At 42.9% G+C, this 18,156-nt stretch overlaps 1 protein-coding gene across 1 annotated transcript in view; it reads right to left on the bottom strand.

The window, feature by feature from the left end:
• Positions 1–15,809, bottom strand: part of LOC124613476 (homeobox protein OTX2-B-like) — a 325,801-nt gene extending 309,992 nt beyond the window's left edge. Inside the window, exon 1 of the mRNA XM_047142182.1 lies at positions 15,189–15,809. Within this exon, the coding sequence (XP_046998138.1) occupies positions 15,189–15,223 (35 nt within the window). The 5' untranslated portion in view covers positions 15,224–15,809. The remainder of the gene's footprint in view (positions 1–15,188) is intronic.
• Positions 15,810–18,156: the final 2,347 nt, after the last annotated feature.

Here is an 18,156-nt window from a genome sequence, read left to right as displayed (position 1 = left end):
CCGAAGTACTCAGGCTTATTACTCTTATTGTCTGTCTTTGACTAGAATAGATTTAAACAAATTATTTTTTATAGCTCTAGTACATATTCCAAAGCCTTGGTCACGCGAAGTATGAGTGTAAGTCGCTCTCTTCCCAAGAGTTTAGAAGCGTATGAATGAACACGTATACATAATCCTACGCATATCGCCGTTTGATGTGTCAGCACAACGCCACCCGATAAAATCCGATTAGGAAATGACGTTGTTAGAAGAGGCTTCAGCATTAACACCCATGTGGGACTTTCAAGTTATTGGTTTACATTTGAGCAGATCCTGTTGTAAACCCGTTCACAAATATAGCGTATACGTGGACAGCTGGAACCCTTAAATCCAGGGGAGTTTACTGAATGTTGACAACGCTAGAACCGGAGCACACTAGAGAGGAAAATTTGCAGATTGTTTGTAGTTGATATAAATAATAGCTGCCCAAGAAAGTTATTTTACAGGCATTATTTGATAAACAACTGTAAAATCTCAGACCGTTAAAGCAAAGAGTCATAAGCAAAACCGACGAAGTGGGCTAACAGTGTATCGACGGAGAATTGAGAATTAATAGATGTTAATGGCATTAAAAAAATTAAATATAACCACATGCGTAGTATAAGAGTCAAATACTGTATAGCGCGGAGAAAAAAACAAACGAAAAATATCGAAATAGGGAGAAGCTGTCCGTGATCCGGATAATTACAGGTTCCTCTATAATCGGATAGTTTTGATTCTACTGATCTGACTCACTGCTTGTATTTGAAGTTAAGAAGAACATTTCAGAGCAGTACAGAATTATAGGTTCGGTAAAATAAAGTAGTGAGGCATAGCGATCGAAATTATAACAGACTGAAACGACAGAGAAGTTAGCAAAGAGCGACTCGTGAATAATTAATGGGTCAAACAATGCAATATGGTGAGAGTTTTTGCACAATCACAACCTGATTTCAGCGTAAATCATTAAACGAGCACTGAAAAGATCAGCAAGTTATATCAGACAATCCATAAATGAGGCACTGTTGGCCGCAAAGCACCTGGTTTTTTTTTTTTTTTTTAAGGACGTAACACATTTTGATTTTTTTAGGTGCACGCCAGCAATTTATTTAAAAACTCAAGCAGAATGTTAGGTTCGTGTAGTGAACGACAGAGTAATGTTAGCAGAAGGTCAGCAATTTCGTAAGGTGTCTTCGACAAGTGATCTACGTCTTCCAGTTCGGCAGCAAGAATCGTTCGGTGTTCGGAATTTGTACTCGTATATGTCCATTAAAGGCAACGACAGCAAGGTCCTGATTAATCGTATGTAATAACATTTGCTGACATACTTTTTATAACGATATGAAAATCAATACACCTGCAGCTGTCTCTTTTGCATTTAATTTATTTACGTAACCAATTTTGGTGTTCGTTCTGCCATCATCACGTCCGTTGACCAACTTAAATAGGGAGGAAACCAATGTCGTGTGCAGTCATAACAGGACACGATATTAAATAACCACTGTTCGTAGATTTCCGTTCTACACGAAACTACCCCATCATTCATCAACGGTTGATGAACTGAGGGATAGTGTCGTGTAAACCAGAGAAGTACGGACACCTGTTATTTAATATTGGCTCCTATTACGACTTCAAACGAGATTGGATTTCTCCCAATTTTTGTCGGCCAAGATGCCTGAAGAACACCGAAACGGGCTGCGTAAATAAATCCAGTGCAAAAGAGACGGCTGCATGTGTTTTAATTTTCATTTCATACTGATCAGCTGAAGTCCCTGTAACCATAAGCTACAAGGAGGGGCATACAAAGATACTTTTCCTGATACCCATTACGCAAATGAAATATTTGTAACTATCGGAATCATTATTTTATTATCTAGTTGTGTAATATAGCTACAAGGTCCGATGTTAATGCAATGGTAACCAGTTCGGTTTCAGTTCAGTTCAGTTCAGTTCCATATAGCATAATCGTCTGTAAGAAGTATACTACGATAATTATATACAGCGTACCAAGTAAACGTTTTCTTTGCACGTTGCACAATTTTGGAACGTTTACAGTGGTCTCTCGGCTCGGTCGAATGCAAAATTAAACAATACTTTTTGAAAAAAATAAACTGCACACGTTTGAACCCTTAAAGAATCCTTCTTGTAACTGTATGATGAAATTCTGGAGCAGGTCCGTTTGTTTATGTATGTATCAGACCTACTCGTTTTGATCCCAACATGTATTCAGCATGTTATCAGGTAGTACTAACGGCACTGAATCCACCCTGCACGAAAATAGTAAGAAAAACCTCATAAACAGTTTAAAAAATTTCATCTGGGTGTGCGACCGTCCCATGGTGGAAAATATTTCAATGTTTCGGCTCGCTGGCCATTATCAAGATGACGAGTTCGATTACTGCAACCGATTATGGCTGCGGGAGCACCAGAAAGTAGTTCTTTTTATACATCATTCCGCGACCAGAGTCAGTTAACGTAAAAACTTTCTGGGTGTAGAGTGTCTCTTCACAAAAGAAACTTTTATGTTATTTAGTACAGCGTGTATGAAACATATGTGAATATGTGACGGAGATCACGACATAATACAAGTAGTTACAGACTAGTACCGTTGCCACCTCGAGCCGCACGGAGGGCTTACATTTCTTGCTTTTAACCGAGCCAGTACAGCATTTCATAATCATGAGAATCTACATTAATAACTTATTGAATCTGCATTTTCATTTTACTGACATAATTCATGTGGACATGAATGTGTCAATGTAGCGCAACTTGAGCATTATTATCTAGCTGTTATCATAGGTAATTATCTAGATCTGAACCTGCGTGCACTCTACCGTGTAGCATAAGTCTCTTCGCACCGTTGTCTCTCCTTTTCCTGTTTAATTCGATGAACGATGTGTGTCTCAGCCCGTATTTTATTCCCTTTTATTTTGTTTTTATCCTAAATATTCCACTGTAGCGATTGGTTGATTTACGGTCTATGTCGATATCAAGTCTTGAAATTAACCATATGATTCTCATTTAAAATTCAATAAGCATCGTTACAGGCCTCTGGAATAAATTCAATGCCCCCGCCCCCCCGCAGCACTATATCTGCAAATATTTATCTTTACGAACTTGAAGATAATTTAAAAAAACAGATTTGCTTATCGAAAACATCAGAATTTCCTTTGCAGATATTGTCCAACTGATTTAGTGTGTGCATTCCACATCGATTCACTATGTGGTCTAAGTAAGTGCGATTAAATCAGGAGCTCGTCACTCGGATGTGTTTTATTCCAGTCCAACAACAACCATGTTGCTCTGTCAATTACTTTCCAATTAACAGGGGTTAATGCGAGCCTACATCCAATATATGGGCTTTATAACTGATTTTTAACTCGAGAATAATAACCGCAAAGCCTGTAGCAACCGCGTCTCTTAATCTTTGGATAACATCGTCTTACCCACAGCACTGTACCTGTGTCAACGGTAATAAATATGTTTCCAGCGATTGTCGAGCAACAAAACCCAACGTAAGCTCTTCATAAGTGTTTCGCTAAAAGCCATTTAGCAAGGAACCGGATAGTTTTATTTACTTTCAGAGAGTATTTGATTCAGCTCTGTGACGCCACGTACCACACTGAAACACGTTGTATGAAAAATCAAGGCACGTAGGCTTCAGAGAGAATTATGTGAGAGGCAGAACTTTACTTGCTTTCCAAGATGGAAATTCTGTTACATAAAGCTACAAAATTGTGGTATGATAACTACCATCAGCATTTCATATCAACGAATTTCTTGCAGCCAGACACTTTTTGCATATTACACAGATAACTACGATGAAGTACGAAAAAGATCATATGGACATATAGTCTGCTTTTTTAATAACATTTCAACCTGGACGAATGACTGAAGTCTAGCTCTAAAAGCGGAGAATTACCAAACCGTCATCTGCATAGAGCGAAATGTAATAATCCTTGACTGCAGAATTAAGTCAAAAGTCCTCAATGTTTCGAGTTGTTTGATACCGCGCTCCGTCTTTTCCATCTTATGACAGACGCATCGGCGCACGTCTACTGCAACCAACATCCTCGGTAGACAGTTTAGCATATTCTGAGTCTAAATAAACGAAAGGAGTACCAGATACACAAAATTCAGTTGAATCACGTCAATGAACATCGTTACCATTTTCCGAATCTTCTCTGTCGCTTTCGTTTATCCAACTTTATAAATACCAGGACGACGAATAACAGTTAAAATTGATCAAATGAGGGTTTTGTATGCGACCTCCACCATGCATGGATTTCATTCCCATAGCATGCTTCCGACATATCTCAGTTTTTCATTTCACTTCATCAAACTAGATTTATATTGTCTTTACACTTTAAATCGCCCGGAAATATACGCCTGTATTCTTGACGGTTATTGACTGACCCTGGTGACTAGCTCCCAATTTGCATTTTAAAATACTGTTTAGATATGAGCATCGCAATACCTTTCCTGTTTTACTGCTGTTCTGAATCAGCTTACGGCAGATGAGTCCAGCTTTGAACATCCGCGAGTGTTTTACTTCTCATCTAAATCGACAGAGAGTACTTCGCATCGTACCGTTTATCAAGGCTTCCTGCTGTTCCACTCACGTATGGAGCTCGTGGGGACTGAAAGCTTGTACATCTCTGTTGTGGTCTGATCTCGTCTTTGCTGTTCCTACGGGACCGATACGTAGGGCTCTGTAGAATATTCCTCGTTTCCTCACTTAATGCTAAATTGTTTAAACTTTCTTAGTCGGCCATCGCGTGATAACTGACTTCTATCTTCGAGCGACTGCCACGTCAGGTTCTGCATCTCGGTGACGCTCTGCCGTCGGTCAGACAAACCTTTATTCATTGATGCTGCCCTTCTTTGTACACATTCAGTATCCCGCGTTATTCCCATTTGGTATGAGTACCACACAAATATTCTCGGAAAGTTGCATATTCCCAGGATCCTACCACTGAACCGAAGTCTGCCACCTACTTCGCCTCACTCCATTTCATATCCCCACAAATTTTTGTATCCAGACATTTTATGAGTTGACTGATTCTAATTGTGAGTTGCTGATATTTGCTGCGTTTTTTGAGGCGCACAGTTCTACAATTCTGAATATTTAAAGCAAGTTTCCGATCTTTGCGTCACTTTGTAATCTTGTCAAATCTGACTGAATATACGTGCAGCCTTTTTTTTTCTTAGATAGTATTTTCGTTATAGATAACAGCACCACCTGCAGAGGTCTGAGATTGCTGAAAATATATATACAACATGAACAACATGTGTCCCAACATACTTCCCTGGGTCGCGTCTAATGTTACTTCAACATCTGTTAATGAATCTACGTCCAATGTAACATAATGCGTCATCCCTATCAAAAGTTTCCCAATTCAGTCATAAATTTCGTTTAACTGGCCATATGATCATACTTTTGCTAATATACGTTGGCGTGGTATCGAATGAAATGTTTTCCGAAAGGACGTATGTTGCCACCTGAAAACATAACCTACCCTGTTTCCTCTGCAGTCCACCAATAGTATTGTGAACACCTCGTACATCGCGAAACTGTGTTTCGGAATTCTCACGTCTCGTAGAGGGAGGGGACGTTTGTTACTGCCCCCCTCCCCTTCGTTCAAGTATAACTTGTCACCTTCATTTTTAACATGCCACAGATACCTATGTTTTTAATAACAATGGCATTAAAATGTATTAAATGTTTAATATAATAATAATGATATGCTTATTACATCCCTTTAACATAACTTCTAATAAATCACAATTCAAAGAATACAGAGCATTCGTCCGAAAAATTGAAATTTATGTGTGTCATTCAACTGATGTAATATCTACAATAACAGCAAAAAATCACAACTTTGACAACGTCGTAATTTGCACGATACAAGGTTGCCATGAGCACTGGTAAATTCGAGTATTTTACTTAGCACTATCAATGTGAACAGAGGCCTGCAGTTTACGGCAGTACACCTGTGTAAATTGTGGGGATGCTGTTTCTTTCAGCCGCTTTCACATAAGTTCGGGAAAGTCGTTTTTTTTCCCCTTATAGGAGACTCTTACTCTATGTGTTGCGCCTTCTTGAATTACTTGTAGGTTCCCAGTTTGCCCTTTGGCTCATGAACCTTGTTCGATTTGTTGTTGACAATAGGTTCTGTCAGCACGTGGTTCGGTGTCTTTTTCCTAGTTGCAGGCGGTCAAGCTGCAAGTCGATGCACATGAACAAATCCTCATGCAAGCTACTGAAAAAAATCCTACATCTACATCTATACTCCGCAAGCCTTCTTACGGCGTCTGGTGGAGCGCACTTCTGCACCCGCTGTCTGTCCTCTCCCCCCCTCCGTCCCACCTCCTTGCATTCGCGAATGGCGCGTCGGAAGAATGATTGTCGGTTAGCCTCTGTATTGACTCTAATTCCTCGGATTTTCTCTTTGTGGTCAGTTCGCGAGAACGTATATGAGAGGAAGTAATATGTTGTCCGACTCTTACCGTAGGCTCCCGGTATTCCAATAGTAAAATCTCTCCGTTATGCACAACTCCTCTCTTGTAGTGTATGCCATTGGAGCTCGTTGTTTATCTCCGTAATGCTTTCGCGCCGACTAAAAAATCTTGCTGCGAAACGCGTCGTTCTTCGTCGGATCTTGCCTGCCTCTGTTATTAATTCGACTCTTTAATGGGCCCATGCTGATGAACAGTATCCAAGAAAAGGTTGAAAAGGTGATTTGTAAGCAAATGCTTTCACAGATGACTTTTTTCTTTTTTCTTCCTGTGGATCTGAATCTGACAGATCGCTTCCTGTGGTTACTCCTAGGAATTTTACGGCAAAATTACTGTACTGGTTTCTTCGCCTATTTATGCATGATACGTCACATTTATTTATATGCAGGGTCAACTACCAGTCCCGGCACCAATCATCTACCTTCTACAGGTGTTTCTGCAATTCGCTACAGCCTTCTGTCATAGATGTCGTCCTATAGACAACTTATTCATCTGCAAATGGCTTGTAATTTCTACAATTCCTTACCATTTTCGAGAGTCTTAGTTTTCTTGCTACCTTATTCTCTGAAAGTTGCCTGAGAAATTAGGAAATTGACATACGTAAAAATGTAATCGCCCTTAGCTAAATGTTCTTGGGGGACGAGTCATGTCCTCCACAAAATCCCCTCCCTTGGGTTCGCCTCAGGCCAGAGACCCAGTTTGCAGTCAGAAATGTTCTTAAGGCAACAAAGTATGTCAGTTTAAAACTTAGACGCCTATCAACCTGCACAGAGTTGTACTCCCCTCTCTAAAATCCGTGAACGGTATGGGAAGAAACCTAAGTATGTTACAAAAAGGACCCTCTTGGACAGGGGTTTGACAGCTGGAAGTGGGGTTGTGTTAGATAAGCAGGATGACTGGAGGAATGGTGCAGACGATCCCCCGCCAGCCGCCTGACTCGCAAGGTGTTGCCCCGTGCGGTTGCCGCGGCAGACAGGCGGCGTGGATATAGGGTTGCCGGCGCACAGATTAGCGGGCTCGGGTTTCCCGTCCCGCCCCACAGCACGCAGCGGGCTGCCATCTGCGGCCGCGCACAGCGCCTGCCGTCTCAGCCGCACGGCGCGCTTACGCATGTTACCGGCCCACGCTCGGATCCCGAGCCGGAGCGAGACGGTCGGTCAGACTCTCCTCAACAGCGAGTCTCCCAGGGACGTAGAACCCTAATTGTTGCTTATTATCTACAGTTACATACGTACTCAGCAAGCCACCAAACGCTTCTTGTCGGAAGGTACCTTGTATCACCGCTAGTAATTCCCTTTCGAGTTCCACTCGTAAATGGAGCGAAACAAAAACGACGTCTACATACTTCCTTACAAGCTCTAATTTCTTTTGTTTCCGCCATCCTTCCCGATATACCGGGTGATCAAAAAGTCAGTATAAATTTGAAAACTTAATAAACCACGGTATGATGTAGATAGAGAGGTAAACATTGACACATATGCTTGGAATGACATGGGGTTCCATTAGAACAAAAAAAAAAAAAAAAAAAAAAAAAAAAAAAGAAAAGAAAACCTTGCTAGACGCGTGAAAGACCATTTGCGTGCGTCGTTTGGTGATGATTGTGTGCTCAGCCGCTAATTTCGTCATGCTTGGCCTCCCAGGTCCCCAGACCTCAGTCCGTGCGATTATTGGCTTTGGAGTTACCTGAAGTCGCAAGTGTATCGTGATCGACCGACATCTCTAGGGATGCTGAAAGACAGCATCCGACGCCAATGCCTCACCATAACTCCGGACATGCTTTACAGTGCTGTTCACAACATTATTCCTCGACTACAACTATTGTTGAGGAATGATGGTGGACATATTGAGCATTTCCAGTAAAGAACATCATCTTTGCTTTGTCTTACTTTGTTATGCTAATTTTTGCTATTCTGATCGGATGAAGCGCCATCTGTCGGACATTCTTTGAACTTTTGTATTTTTCGTTTCTAATAAAACCCCATGTCATTCCAAGCATGTGTGTCAATTTCTACCTCTCTATCTACATTATTCCGTGATTTATTCAGTTTTCAAATTTATACTCACTTTTTGATCACCCGGTATGTGTCGGTGGCAGTAGGATCGTTTTGCTGACTGACACAAATGCCAGTTCTCTAAACTTTCTTAATGGTGTTTCGCCGAAAGAACGTCTTCTTCCTTCCAGGGATTCCTATTTAAGTTAACGGAGCATTTCCGTAATACTCGATCCTACCAGTAACAAACTGACTCTCACGACTCTAAACTACTCTGTTATCTTCCTTTCGTCCTACCAAGTAGGGATCCCAAACATCGGAGCAGTAATCGAAAATGGTTCGCAGAGTATTCTGTACATGGTCTCTTCCACAGATGAACTTCCTACAATTCTCCCAGAAGCCTATCAATCACCTTCCCTACAACCGACCATAGGTGCTCGCTACATTTCATCTCGCTTTGCAACGTTACGACTGGATATATGAGGTGTGATAAAAAATACTGTGAACGATTTTTTTAGCAGTAACTGCTTAAGTTACAACCATTTGATGTACCTGATCCATTGAGACAAGCAGCGTGAAGTTGGAACACGTTCTGACTTGTCAGTCAGCTGCCAGAGACGCTAGAGTGGGGCTGTGTTTTCTGTGTCTGTCGTGCATAATGGATTTCGAACAACGCGTGAACATTATGTTCTGCTTCAAGTTTCAAAAAGGCGCTAAAGAAACTCGTGAAACGTTGAAATTGGTGTATGGCAGTAATGCTGAAGCACTGAAGACTGTTTATAAGTGGTATGCGGGATTGAAAACCGGAAACGAGTCTGTAGGAAAAGAGCAAAGTTCTGCACATCCATTAACCTCAAAAACAGAAGATGTGCAAAAAGGGGCGAAAATTGTTCTTTCAAACAAGCGAGTAACTATTCGAGAGCTTACCGAAGAACTTAACATCTCATACTGTTCGGTGCAAAGTATTTTAACCGATAATTTGCAAATGAGACGAAGTGAGAGGGAAAAATTGTCGCCAGACTTTTGCGTGATGAACGGAAGGAAAATCGTGGGTAAATTTGCACGGAGTTGAAGGATCGCCTTCATTTATATCCAGACTTCATGCCCAAAATTGTAGCTGGATAGTAAACTTGAACTCAGATGAACATTCAGAGCTCGCACTGGAAAACCAGTGAATTTCCTCGACCTAAGAAAGCCACTCAATCAAAACCGAATTTCAAAGTCAATCTTATTGGGTTTTTTTCGATATTGAGGACATAGTGCAATCAGAGTTTGTTCCAAGGGGAACAACTGCAAACGCCGAATTTTACAAGGGCGTACTGCAACGTTCGCGAAACGATGTACGCAGAAAGAGGCCAGAAAAATGGGCCAATAGCTTCCTTCTTCCTCACGACAACGCGCTGTGCCACAATTGGCTTTTGGTTTGCGAGTGTTTGGCCAGAAATGTGTTCTGTCTGTCCACACCTGCCTTACTCACCAAATTTAGCACCATGACCCTTCTGACTCTTCCCAGAAAGTAAAACAGTGCTTAAAGAAAAACGTTTTGACACTATTCCTGACAATGAGAGTGCCACGACAGAGCAGATGAAACCCCATCCACAAGAAGTCTTCCAGAAATGCTTCTACTCAAGGATTCGACGTTGGGATAAGTGCGTTGCTAGCCAAGGACAGTACTTCCTTTGTTTCTTATAAAATTATTCACCCTATTTTGTGATCATATCTCGCGTCTAGCAACACACCAATAACACTGTATTTGAACATTACGGGTGTGAAACTTCCTGGCAGATTAAAACTGTGTGCCCGACTGAGACTCGAACTCGGGACCTTTGCCTTTCGCGGGCAAGTGCTCTACCAACTGAGCTACCGAAGCACGACTCACGCCCGGTACTCACAGCTTTACTTCTGCCAGTACCTCGTCTCCTACCTTCCAAACTTTACAGAAGCTCTCCTGCGAACCTTGCAGAACTAGCACTCCTGAAAGAAAGGATATTGCGGAGACATGGCTTAGCCACAGGCTGGGGGATGTTTCCAGAATGAGATTTTCACTCTGCAGCGGAGTGTGCGCTGATATGAAACTTCCTGGCAGATTAAAACTGTGTGCCCGACCGAGACTCGAACTCGGGACGGGTGTGTTTCACCTACTCACCTGCATTAACTTACATTTTCTCACATCTATAGAAAGCTGCCATTCGTCACGCCAAATAGAAATTCTGTCAAAGTCATCCTGTATCCTCCTGCAGTCACTCAATGATGACACTTCCCGTACTCGAGGTTCACCTTGTCCGCGAGATCGTGTATGCACACACAGAACAGGGTCCTATCACACTTCCCGGAACACTCTTGATGGTTCTTTTGTCTCCGATGAACATTGTACTGAACAACGTACTGGGTTCTATCACATAGAAAATATTCGCGTCACTCACAACAGAATTACCCTACCGGTTTGAAAAATGTGGTTAGATTAAATTTCTCTACTTTACGTGGAACTGGATCAGGCCTACGACTGTCTTAGAAAATTCATGAACAACGTAATTTTCTAATTCAGTCACGTTTTAATGGTAATTTATGCTTTGACGCGAAGCAAATTTTATGGGAAGTTATAAATAGCACTCGATAATACGTATTCGTTCTTTAATATAGTCGTTAGGTAACTACATCTGCTGTCTACGACAGCGCCGGCTAGTAGCTTCGAAATTGACGTGTGAAATTTGAAATCACCGGACTGAACGAGTAACGTTTAAGACTAAGGCTTCGCTAATCCACAGTGTTAACAAACGCTCTGCTGCCTCCTTCATGAACAAAGCTGGAGACTTCATTCCCAGTAGTATGTACATCTCTAATGCGATCCATTATAGCATATCAGTTTCACCTTCTGTCTTCTATGTTTTCACAGCATCATGAATAGTTTTTTAGCAACACTTTTTAAAATTACGTATGACTCCCTCGTCTTACTGTGCAAACTGTGAAGCACAATTGGCAGTACCTGTACTTTCAGAATTAGCAATTATTCACTTTCCCAGTCATTTTTGGATCACTTAGTCACTACGCGATATATTGAAGACTTACGTTATTCTAGGTATCAACTCTCCAGCTTCGCCCACGGCGGGACTAGGGACGGTATAGTAACATCGTGGATCAGTGAAGTCTGGACTCTTAAATTTTGTGATATTAGTGCTGGAATCACAGAATTCATGCTTGTTTTTCGACTTTGTGAATTTGCGTTGCCGTCGAAAACAGAGCCAATTTTCTTACTATCACGTAAAATAACGCTTAAATATTGCTCAGTACTAGTCTTCATATAATTTAAAATATTCATTATTACCATAATTTCTCCAGGAAGTTGTTGGAGCATAGTTTTTCAGCGACAGCTGTCCATCTTCCTCTTTGCCTTCTTGTCATAAACGCCAACGAAAGAAACAGAGCGATGTGTCCAATCATTTCTAATGTAAGGGTACAAGAAACAATAGGACCTCGATAAGAAGAGCCTCTGGTAAACAAGCAAATGGAATTATTGTGAAGGCATTGTTTCGATTAAAGAAGGGGTTCTTTTCCTTCCTGAAATTGGTCGCCGCTATAATTTTACTCTCTCTATCGCCGATCTTATGAAGATGAATGGAATTACGGAAATCCCTACGACGAAAAATTTCTTTTCTCTACTGCTTGCACAAGCGAGTAGAGTTCGCTATATCTATATCTACATCCATACTCCTACATCCATACTCCGCAAGCCACCTGACGGTGTGTGGTGGAGGGTACCTTGAGTACCTCTATCGGTTCTCCCTTCTATTCCAGTCTCGTGTTGTTCGTGGAAAGAAGGATTGTCGGTATGCTACTGTGTGGGCTCTAATCTCTCTGATTTTATCCTCATAGTCTCTTCGCGAGATATACGTAGGAGGGAGCAATATACTGCTTGACTCTTCGATGAAGGTATGTACTCGAAACTTCAACAAAAGCCCGTACCGAGCTACTGAGCGTCTCTCCTGCAGAGTCTTCCACTGGAGTTTATCTATCATCTCCGTAACGCTTTCGCGATTACTAAATGATCCTTATCTAGCAAGTTATAGCTTACTGAGCTGAATATATGTAAGAGGTTGGAAATATTTTTGCATCTGAAACTACACTGGTGCCCGAAATCTCTCCGAAACCAAGATCACCAGCTCGGGGAAAAAAAAAAAAATATATGCAGTCAACCATCCTAGCTTTTTTTTAATGGACTTTTCTGTCATAGTGATTAAAGAGCTCTCCATTCCAGTTTAAAGCGCTCTTATTTGATGTTATATGCGTCACCTTTGTTTAACATTTGACAGGATATCAGCAGTCAGTTCTAAGATAACGGCAGGTATCGGTTTTTGTAGAAGTTCATTGCTGTACTCTGTTCCTAGTAGACGCTGAGCCCTAAAATTATTGCATTTTGGAAAAGAACGTAGCTTCATCTGTTCTCGTTCCTGCATGCGGAAGTTAACTTGCATAAGTCATGCAACACTTAGTTAACTGACCTTCGGAATAATTTACATTTGTTCTTCCAGTCTGATTTCTGCGAAACTACGCAAGTGAATTGTGGTCCCTCACACAGTCCTGGTTTGGATTTCTTTTCTGATCTCTATAAAATTTCAGGAGCACTTATTTCTCTGATATTCTCATTTCGGAAAGGAATTTGAACAACAGCAATGTCAGTAAAAATGTTAATGCACCAAAGAAACAAACGTACTCTTTTCATTCTTCGCATGGGGAAATGAACACAATAAGCAACTGAGTGTCTTATAGCTAATTATGACTGTGTCTGGAATAACTAGCTATAAATTGCTAACAGTTGCTGTATCTCTCCACAGACATTATGTCTGTAACACCGTGCCTGTTTCTTCTTTCCAAATGTAATTACTGGTCCCCCTCTCAATCTCCTTGGAGTTCTCTTCATTACTACGGGTCGCTGCGTGTGCAAATGCGCGTGTGTGTGTGTGTGTGTGTGTGTGTGTTTGTGTGTGTGTTTGTGTGTGTGTGTGTGTGTGTGTGTGTAAGAGAGAGAGAGAGAGAGAGAGAGAGAGAGAGAGATGCGGAGACAGCGTAGACCTTTATGTGCAACGTTTCTAGTTTCACCGCCTAGTTAACGAGGTAGTACAGTGGCCAAAACAGCCTTCTCGACCGTTCAAAAGGAGCCGGGTTCAATTCCCTGCATGACCATGGAGCTCTATGGTTTCCCACGTAAAATCACGCTCGAACTGGAATGGATTGTTTATTAAGGATTCAGCTGACTAGCCCCTCATCCTTGCCCGACGGAGTTTATCCACCGTTTCTAATTATGATACTGTCGATGGGCTGGGATATTCATACAAGAAGGGAAGAGTAGGTGCCTAAACACATCTTCTGAAATTAGAGCTCTGTTACGATTTTGGGGACGCTTTCCACCTTACAGATTTCAAAATTTCAGTGTGGTCAGTTCTCGTTAGAGATCCTGCATTACCTATTGGAGGAACATCCTTATGTAATCCTATTGTTAACAAATACTGGTAACTTAAACGTTGTCATCGAAACAACGATTTCATAATGTCATTATACGGTTTTCTGCTACTCAATTTTTAATATTGCTGTACAAAAGAAAACTAGAAAAAAATATGGTGCCCTTATTACATATATGTTTATTAAGTTACGTGAGATAAATTAAGAAGAGAACCTGCTGCTGGTGACGTTTTGGTATTTACTTAGGTCGTCGTGAAATAACAATTACATGACTGAATACTGTATTCAGTTTGTGCTCTTTCCTTTGAGAGCGTTAAACATCCCGAATCAGTGAGAGAAATCAGCCGTTAGCTTTCTAATGTGTGACCTGCAATATCTGTAGGAAAACAGTATTTACCGAGCGTGATTAATAGCCGATGTAAAAAAAAAAAATGAAGAACGGTTGTCGGTCTAACACTTGTGAATATTTAATGCGATGACTAAATAACAAACTGGATTCACAAAACTAATATGGACATTCTTTTAATGGACAATTTCGCGGACCATCTTACATCAAAGAACTATGAAATTCCTATTAACTGTGACTTATGGAGAGCAGTACGAACTAACACAAAAGAAGATGTAAGAATTATGATTATAATATTCTACCAAGAACAGACGGAGCAGCCAAGCAGTGGAGGATAAGAATTGTTACATAAGATATTTTACCGTGGCTAAGGTGCTAATAATAACATGCAATCCAGAAGACATGAAGAAATCATGATGATGTAAGTGTTAATTTGTGCATTAAAAGAAACACTACTCGATATTTAAAAAAATACAGTAACAAACAGCAATTTACCTTTAGTTACCTGGTACAGTCGTAAGTATAAGTGTGACATTTTTATGCCGCTAAAAAGAGTACTGCATAAAAAATTGATATATACATAAGGCACAGATAAGTGTGAAAAATTTGGCACAAGCATTTTTATGCTTGCGTTCATTCACTGTCTAAAATAACATCAACATAGATTGTACATAAAACAGTTATACTAATATAAAGTTTGTTTATAGCCTACATATTTTTACCGTTACAAAAGAATAATATTTTATTTGTTTATCGCTCACGAGAAAGCTGCCAAAAGAGAAATTTTAAACGATTGTTCCGAGCAAACACCCGCCTCACCTAAACAGATGACTAAAGGCGATGGAACTTTCGCAACTTACCGAACAGCTTCAAAAATATTCGCTGCTATCGTCATGAGAGATCACTACAATCATTCACAAGCGTTGACGGCATAGGCACTGTCCTTAAATTTACAAGTAGTGGCGGCAACAGTCGCTGTCAGCACATTCTTGCTAAGACAACCGACCTATCGTCAATGCTTGGTACTATTCTGTGTGCTTTGCGTGCATATTCTGTAGCTCCACAATTATTACGAGATGCTTTCTATCGATAGTGTTAAAGCTACTCCTTTTTCTCTACCGTTGGCTATTATCTAGTAGGAAAATTGTCTTCCGACTATAAAAATTCTACATTGCGTATGGACACGAGATATTCATTACTTGAGCAAGAACCGGTGTGTAATTTAATCTTGATGAGATGTATACAACAAATGCACGTGGGCGCACTTCATTCAGCGACACGGAACGGCTTCTAAAGGCACTCGCGGTGGAGTTATTAACACTACGCGACCAACAAAAATATATTTATGCGGCAGTAATTCAGCATTTCGCTACGACTGGACCCTAAAATACGACGCGGGCGCGCCACGGCCAAGCACGGAGTACGCCACGCGGCGGAACATAGCAGGGCGCTAAAGATTTCACACAGAGATGACAGCTGCCGGCCCTGAGAGCACACGCGCTTAGCACACGGGTGGCACTGCGAACGTTAGCGGGCACACAGAACAGACACTTTCCTGCGCCGGGTAACGGTAGCACAAAAAAAGCCCGGCCGAGGCGGGCGTTGACGGGTCGCGGGCCCGGCGCCGACGCCGGCACACGTGGGCGGCAGCTCGGCGTCGCGTCGCGCGTATCCGGGCTCACGCATCGCACACACGCACCGCCGGCAGCCGGCACGCACTCGCGTTTGCTCTCGGGCTGGCCGGGAGACTGCCGCCAGCCGTCCGTCACGCCACAAAAATTGCCGTCCCGGGCCGCGCGCTCGCCGCCGACTTGCGGGCGCCTCGCCTCCCGCGAGGGAAAAAAAATATAACCGGGTTAGCCCCGTTTAAAAGAGTTTTACCGTAATGGCATTTGCTGCTTAAGTAGGCCGGCGCCGCTGAGCGAACGACGGCGCCCCGTAATAATCGGCAATAACACATCACACGAGATCAGTCCCGGGGTAATCTTCTTAGCTCCCGAGGCCGGTGTTTGAACATTTAAAGGAGATAAAACACAATAAACTCACCTAAGCTGTCAGAAATCTGTTACTGAATGCAGAGGCCTTCCAGATAAAACAAGCCTTAAGCCTGTTACAGAGCAGCTTAGACCGTCTCAAACCGTATTAAATAAGACCACGATTGATCCACTGCAATCCCCAACTTTTCAAACACACACACACCGGCACACGGACGCCGGCGCGCACACACACACGCACGCGCAGCGAGCGCTCCTAATGGCGACTTTTCCTGACCTCCCCTCCACCGGGCGCAGCGCGCAGGCGCGGTGGTCACGTGGTGCGCCCGCCGGCCAATGGGGCGTGGGCTCGGCCCCGCCCCCCGCGACTCGCCCGCCGCTGCCGCTCGCGTCCCCCGCTCGCCGACAAGCCCGAAGACGCGAGCGCTATTGTGGCCAGCCCGCGCCGCCAAACAAAAGGTTTTGCTCGGCACTGCGCCCGCCGTACCGTACGTGAGCGTGCTCCCTCTCCCTCTCCTCTCCCCCTCCCACTGCTGCTCCTTCTCCTCTCGCCTCCTCCCGCCCCTCTTTCCCGGCGGTGGAGCGTCGAGCGTCCTGACATCGCGCGCACCCTGGCCGCCGCGTCCCTCCGGACGCCGTGCCACCCACCACCCTCTTCCCTAAGGTTTTGCAAGACAGAGGTAATCAATATAACACCGCGCCGCTCCAGAACGCACCTTCCCTGCTCATTAGAAGGCGCCACCAGCTCTTAAGTGCCATCTCCAAACATAAGTTGCCCAGCAGTAAAGTAATGTCTCTCAGGATGATGCGTAGTAGCACACAAGAACACACACATTTTAGAATAGCTTGTGAAACTGTTGCTATACTTGAGACTTTTCCACACGCCTGGTGCCCACAGCTGCGATCTTCATAATATAAGGTACGGACTCACGGCCTGAGTACTGCCTTGCTATTCATCGCGGCACTAGAAGGGGAAGGGGTGGCGAATCCCTAGCCGCGGCTGCTATTTATCCTGGGAAAGATTCCCGGTCCTCATTTTTGATAGCACACGAGGTGGACCTGGGGCCGCCCTTTAGGGATTGTATCTTGGAAAAATCCTCGCCCCTACCCGAGATTGGGGTGCAGGATCTCCAGGGCCGCAGTCTAGCGCTCTACTCGCTAGGGCACTACGATCACGATCTCCATAGCCTAAGGGAAAAAAACTTCATCAAGCAGGTACTAAACATGTTCATTTGTCTAGCGCGTGCAGAACATTGTAGCTCCCTTTTCAATGCAAATACAGGTTGTTTCAAAAAGGATATACGTATTTCGAACGTGTATATTTATTAAACTGTAAGACACACAACTATGAAACTTGATATACATAGTTACGAGCATCTTAAGTTTAGATTACAAATGTTCAGTATGTCCTCTACTAGCGACACGAACAATGTCACATCGATACTCGAATTGCCGGCCAGAGTGGCCGAGCGGTTCTAGGCGCTACAATCTGGAACCGCGCGACAGCTACGGTCGCAGGTTCTAATCCTGCCTTTGGCATGGATGGGTGTGATGCCCTTAGGTTAGTTAGGTTTAAGTAGTTTTAAGTTCTAGGGGACTGATGACCTCAGAAGTTAAGTCCCATAGTGCTCAGAGCCATTTGAACCATTTTTGATACTCGAATCCCTCCCACACTCGGGTAAGCACGGTTGACTGGTTGATTCGGAGGAGTGGACCAAACAGCGAGGTCATCGGTCCCATTGGATTAGGAGAAGGAACTCGACCGTGCATTTTTAAAGGAACCATTTGGACATTTGCCTGAAGCGATACAGAAAACCTAAATCAGGATGACCGG

The sequence above is a fragment of the Schistocerca americana genome, chromosome 4 (genome assembly GCF_021461395.2).
Source record: "Schistocerca americana isolate TAMUIC-IGC-003095 chromosome 4, iqSchAmer2.1, whole genome shotgun sequence".
NCBI classification, from domain to species: Eukaryota; Metazoa; Arthropoda; class Insecta; order Orthoptera; family Acrididae; genus Schistocerca; species Schistocerca americana.
Note: the sequence above shows the minus strand (reverse complement) of the source record. Positions and strands in the feature narration are given on the sequence as shown.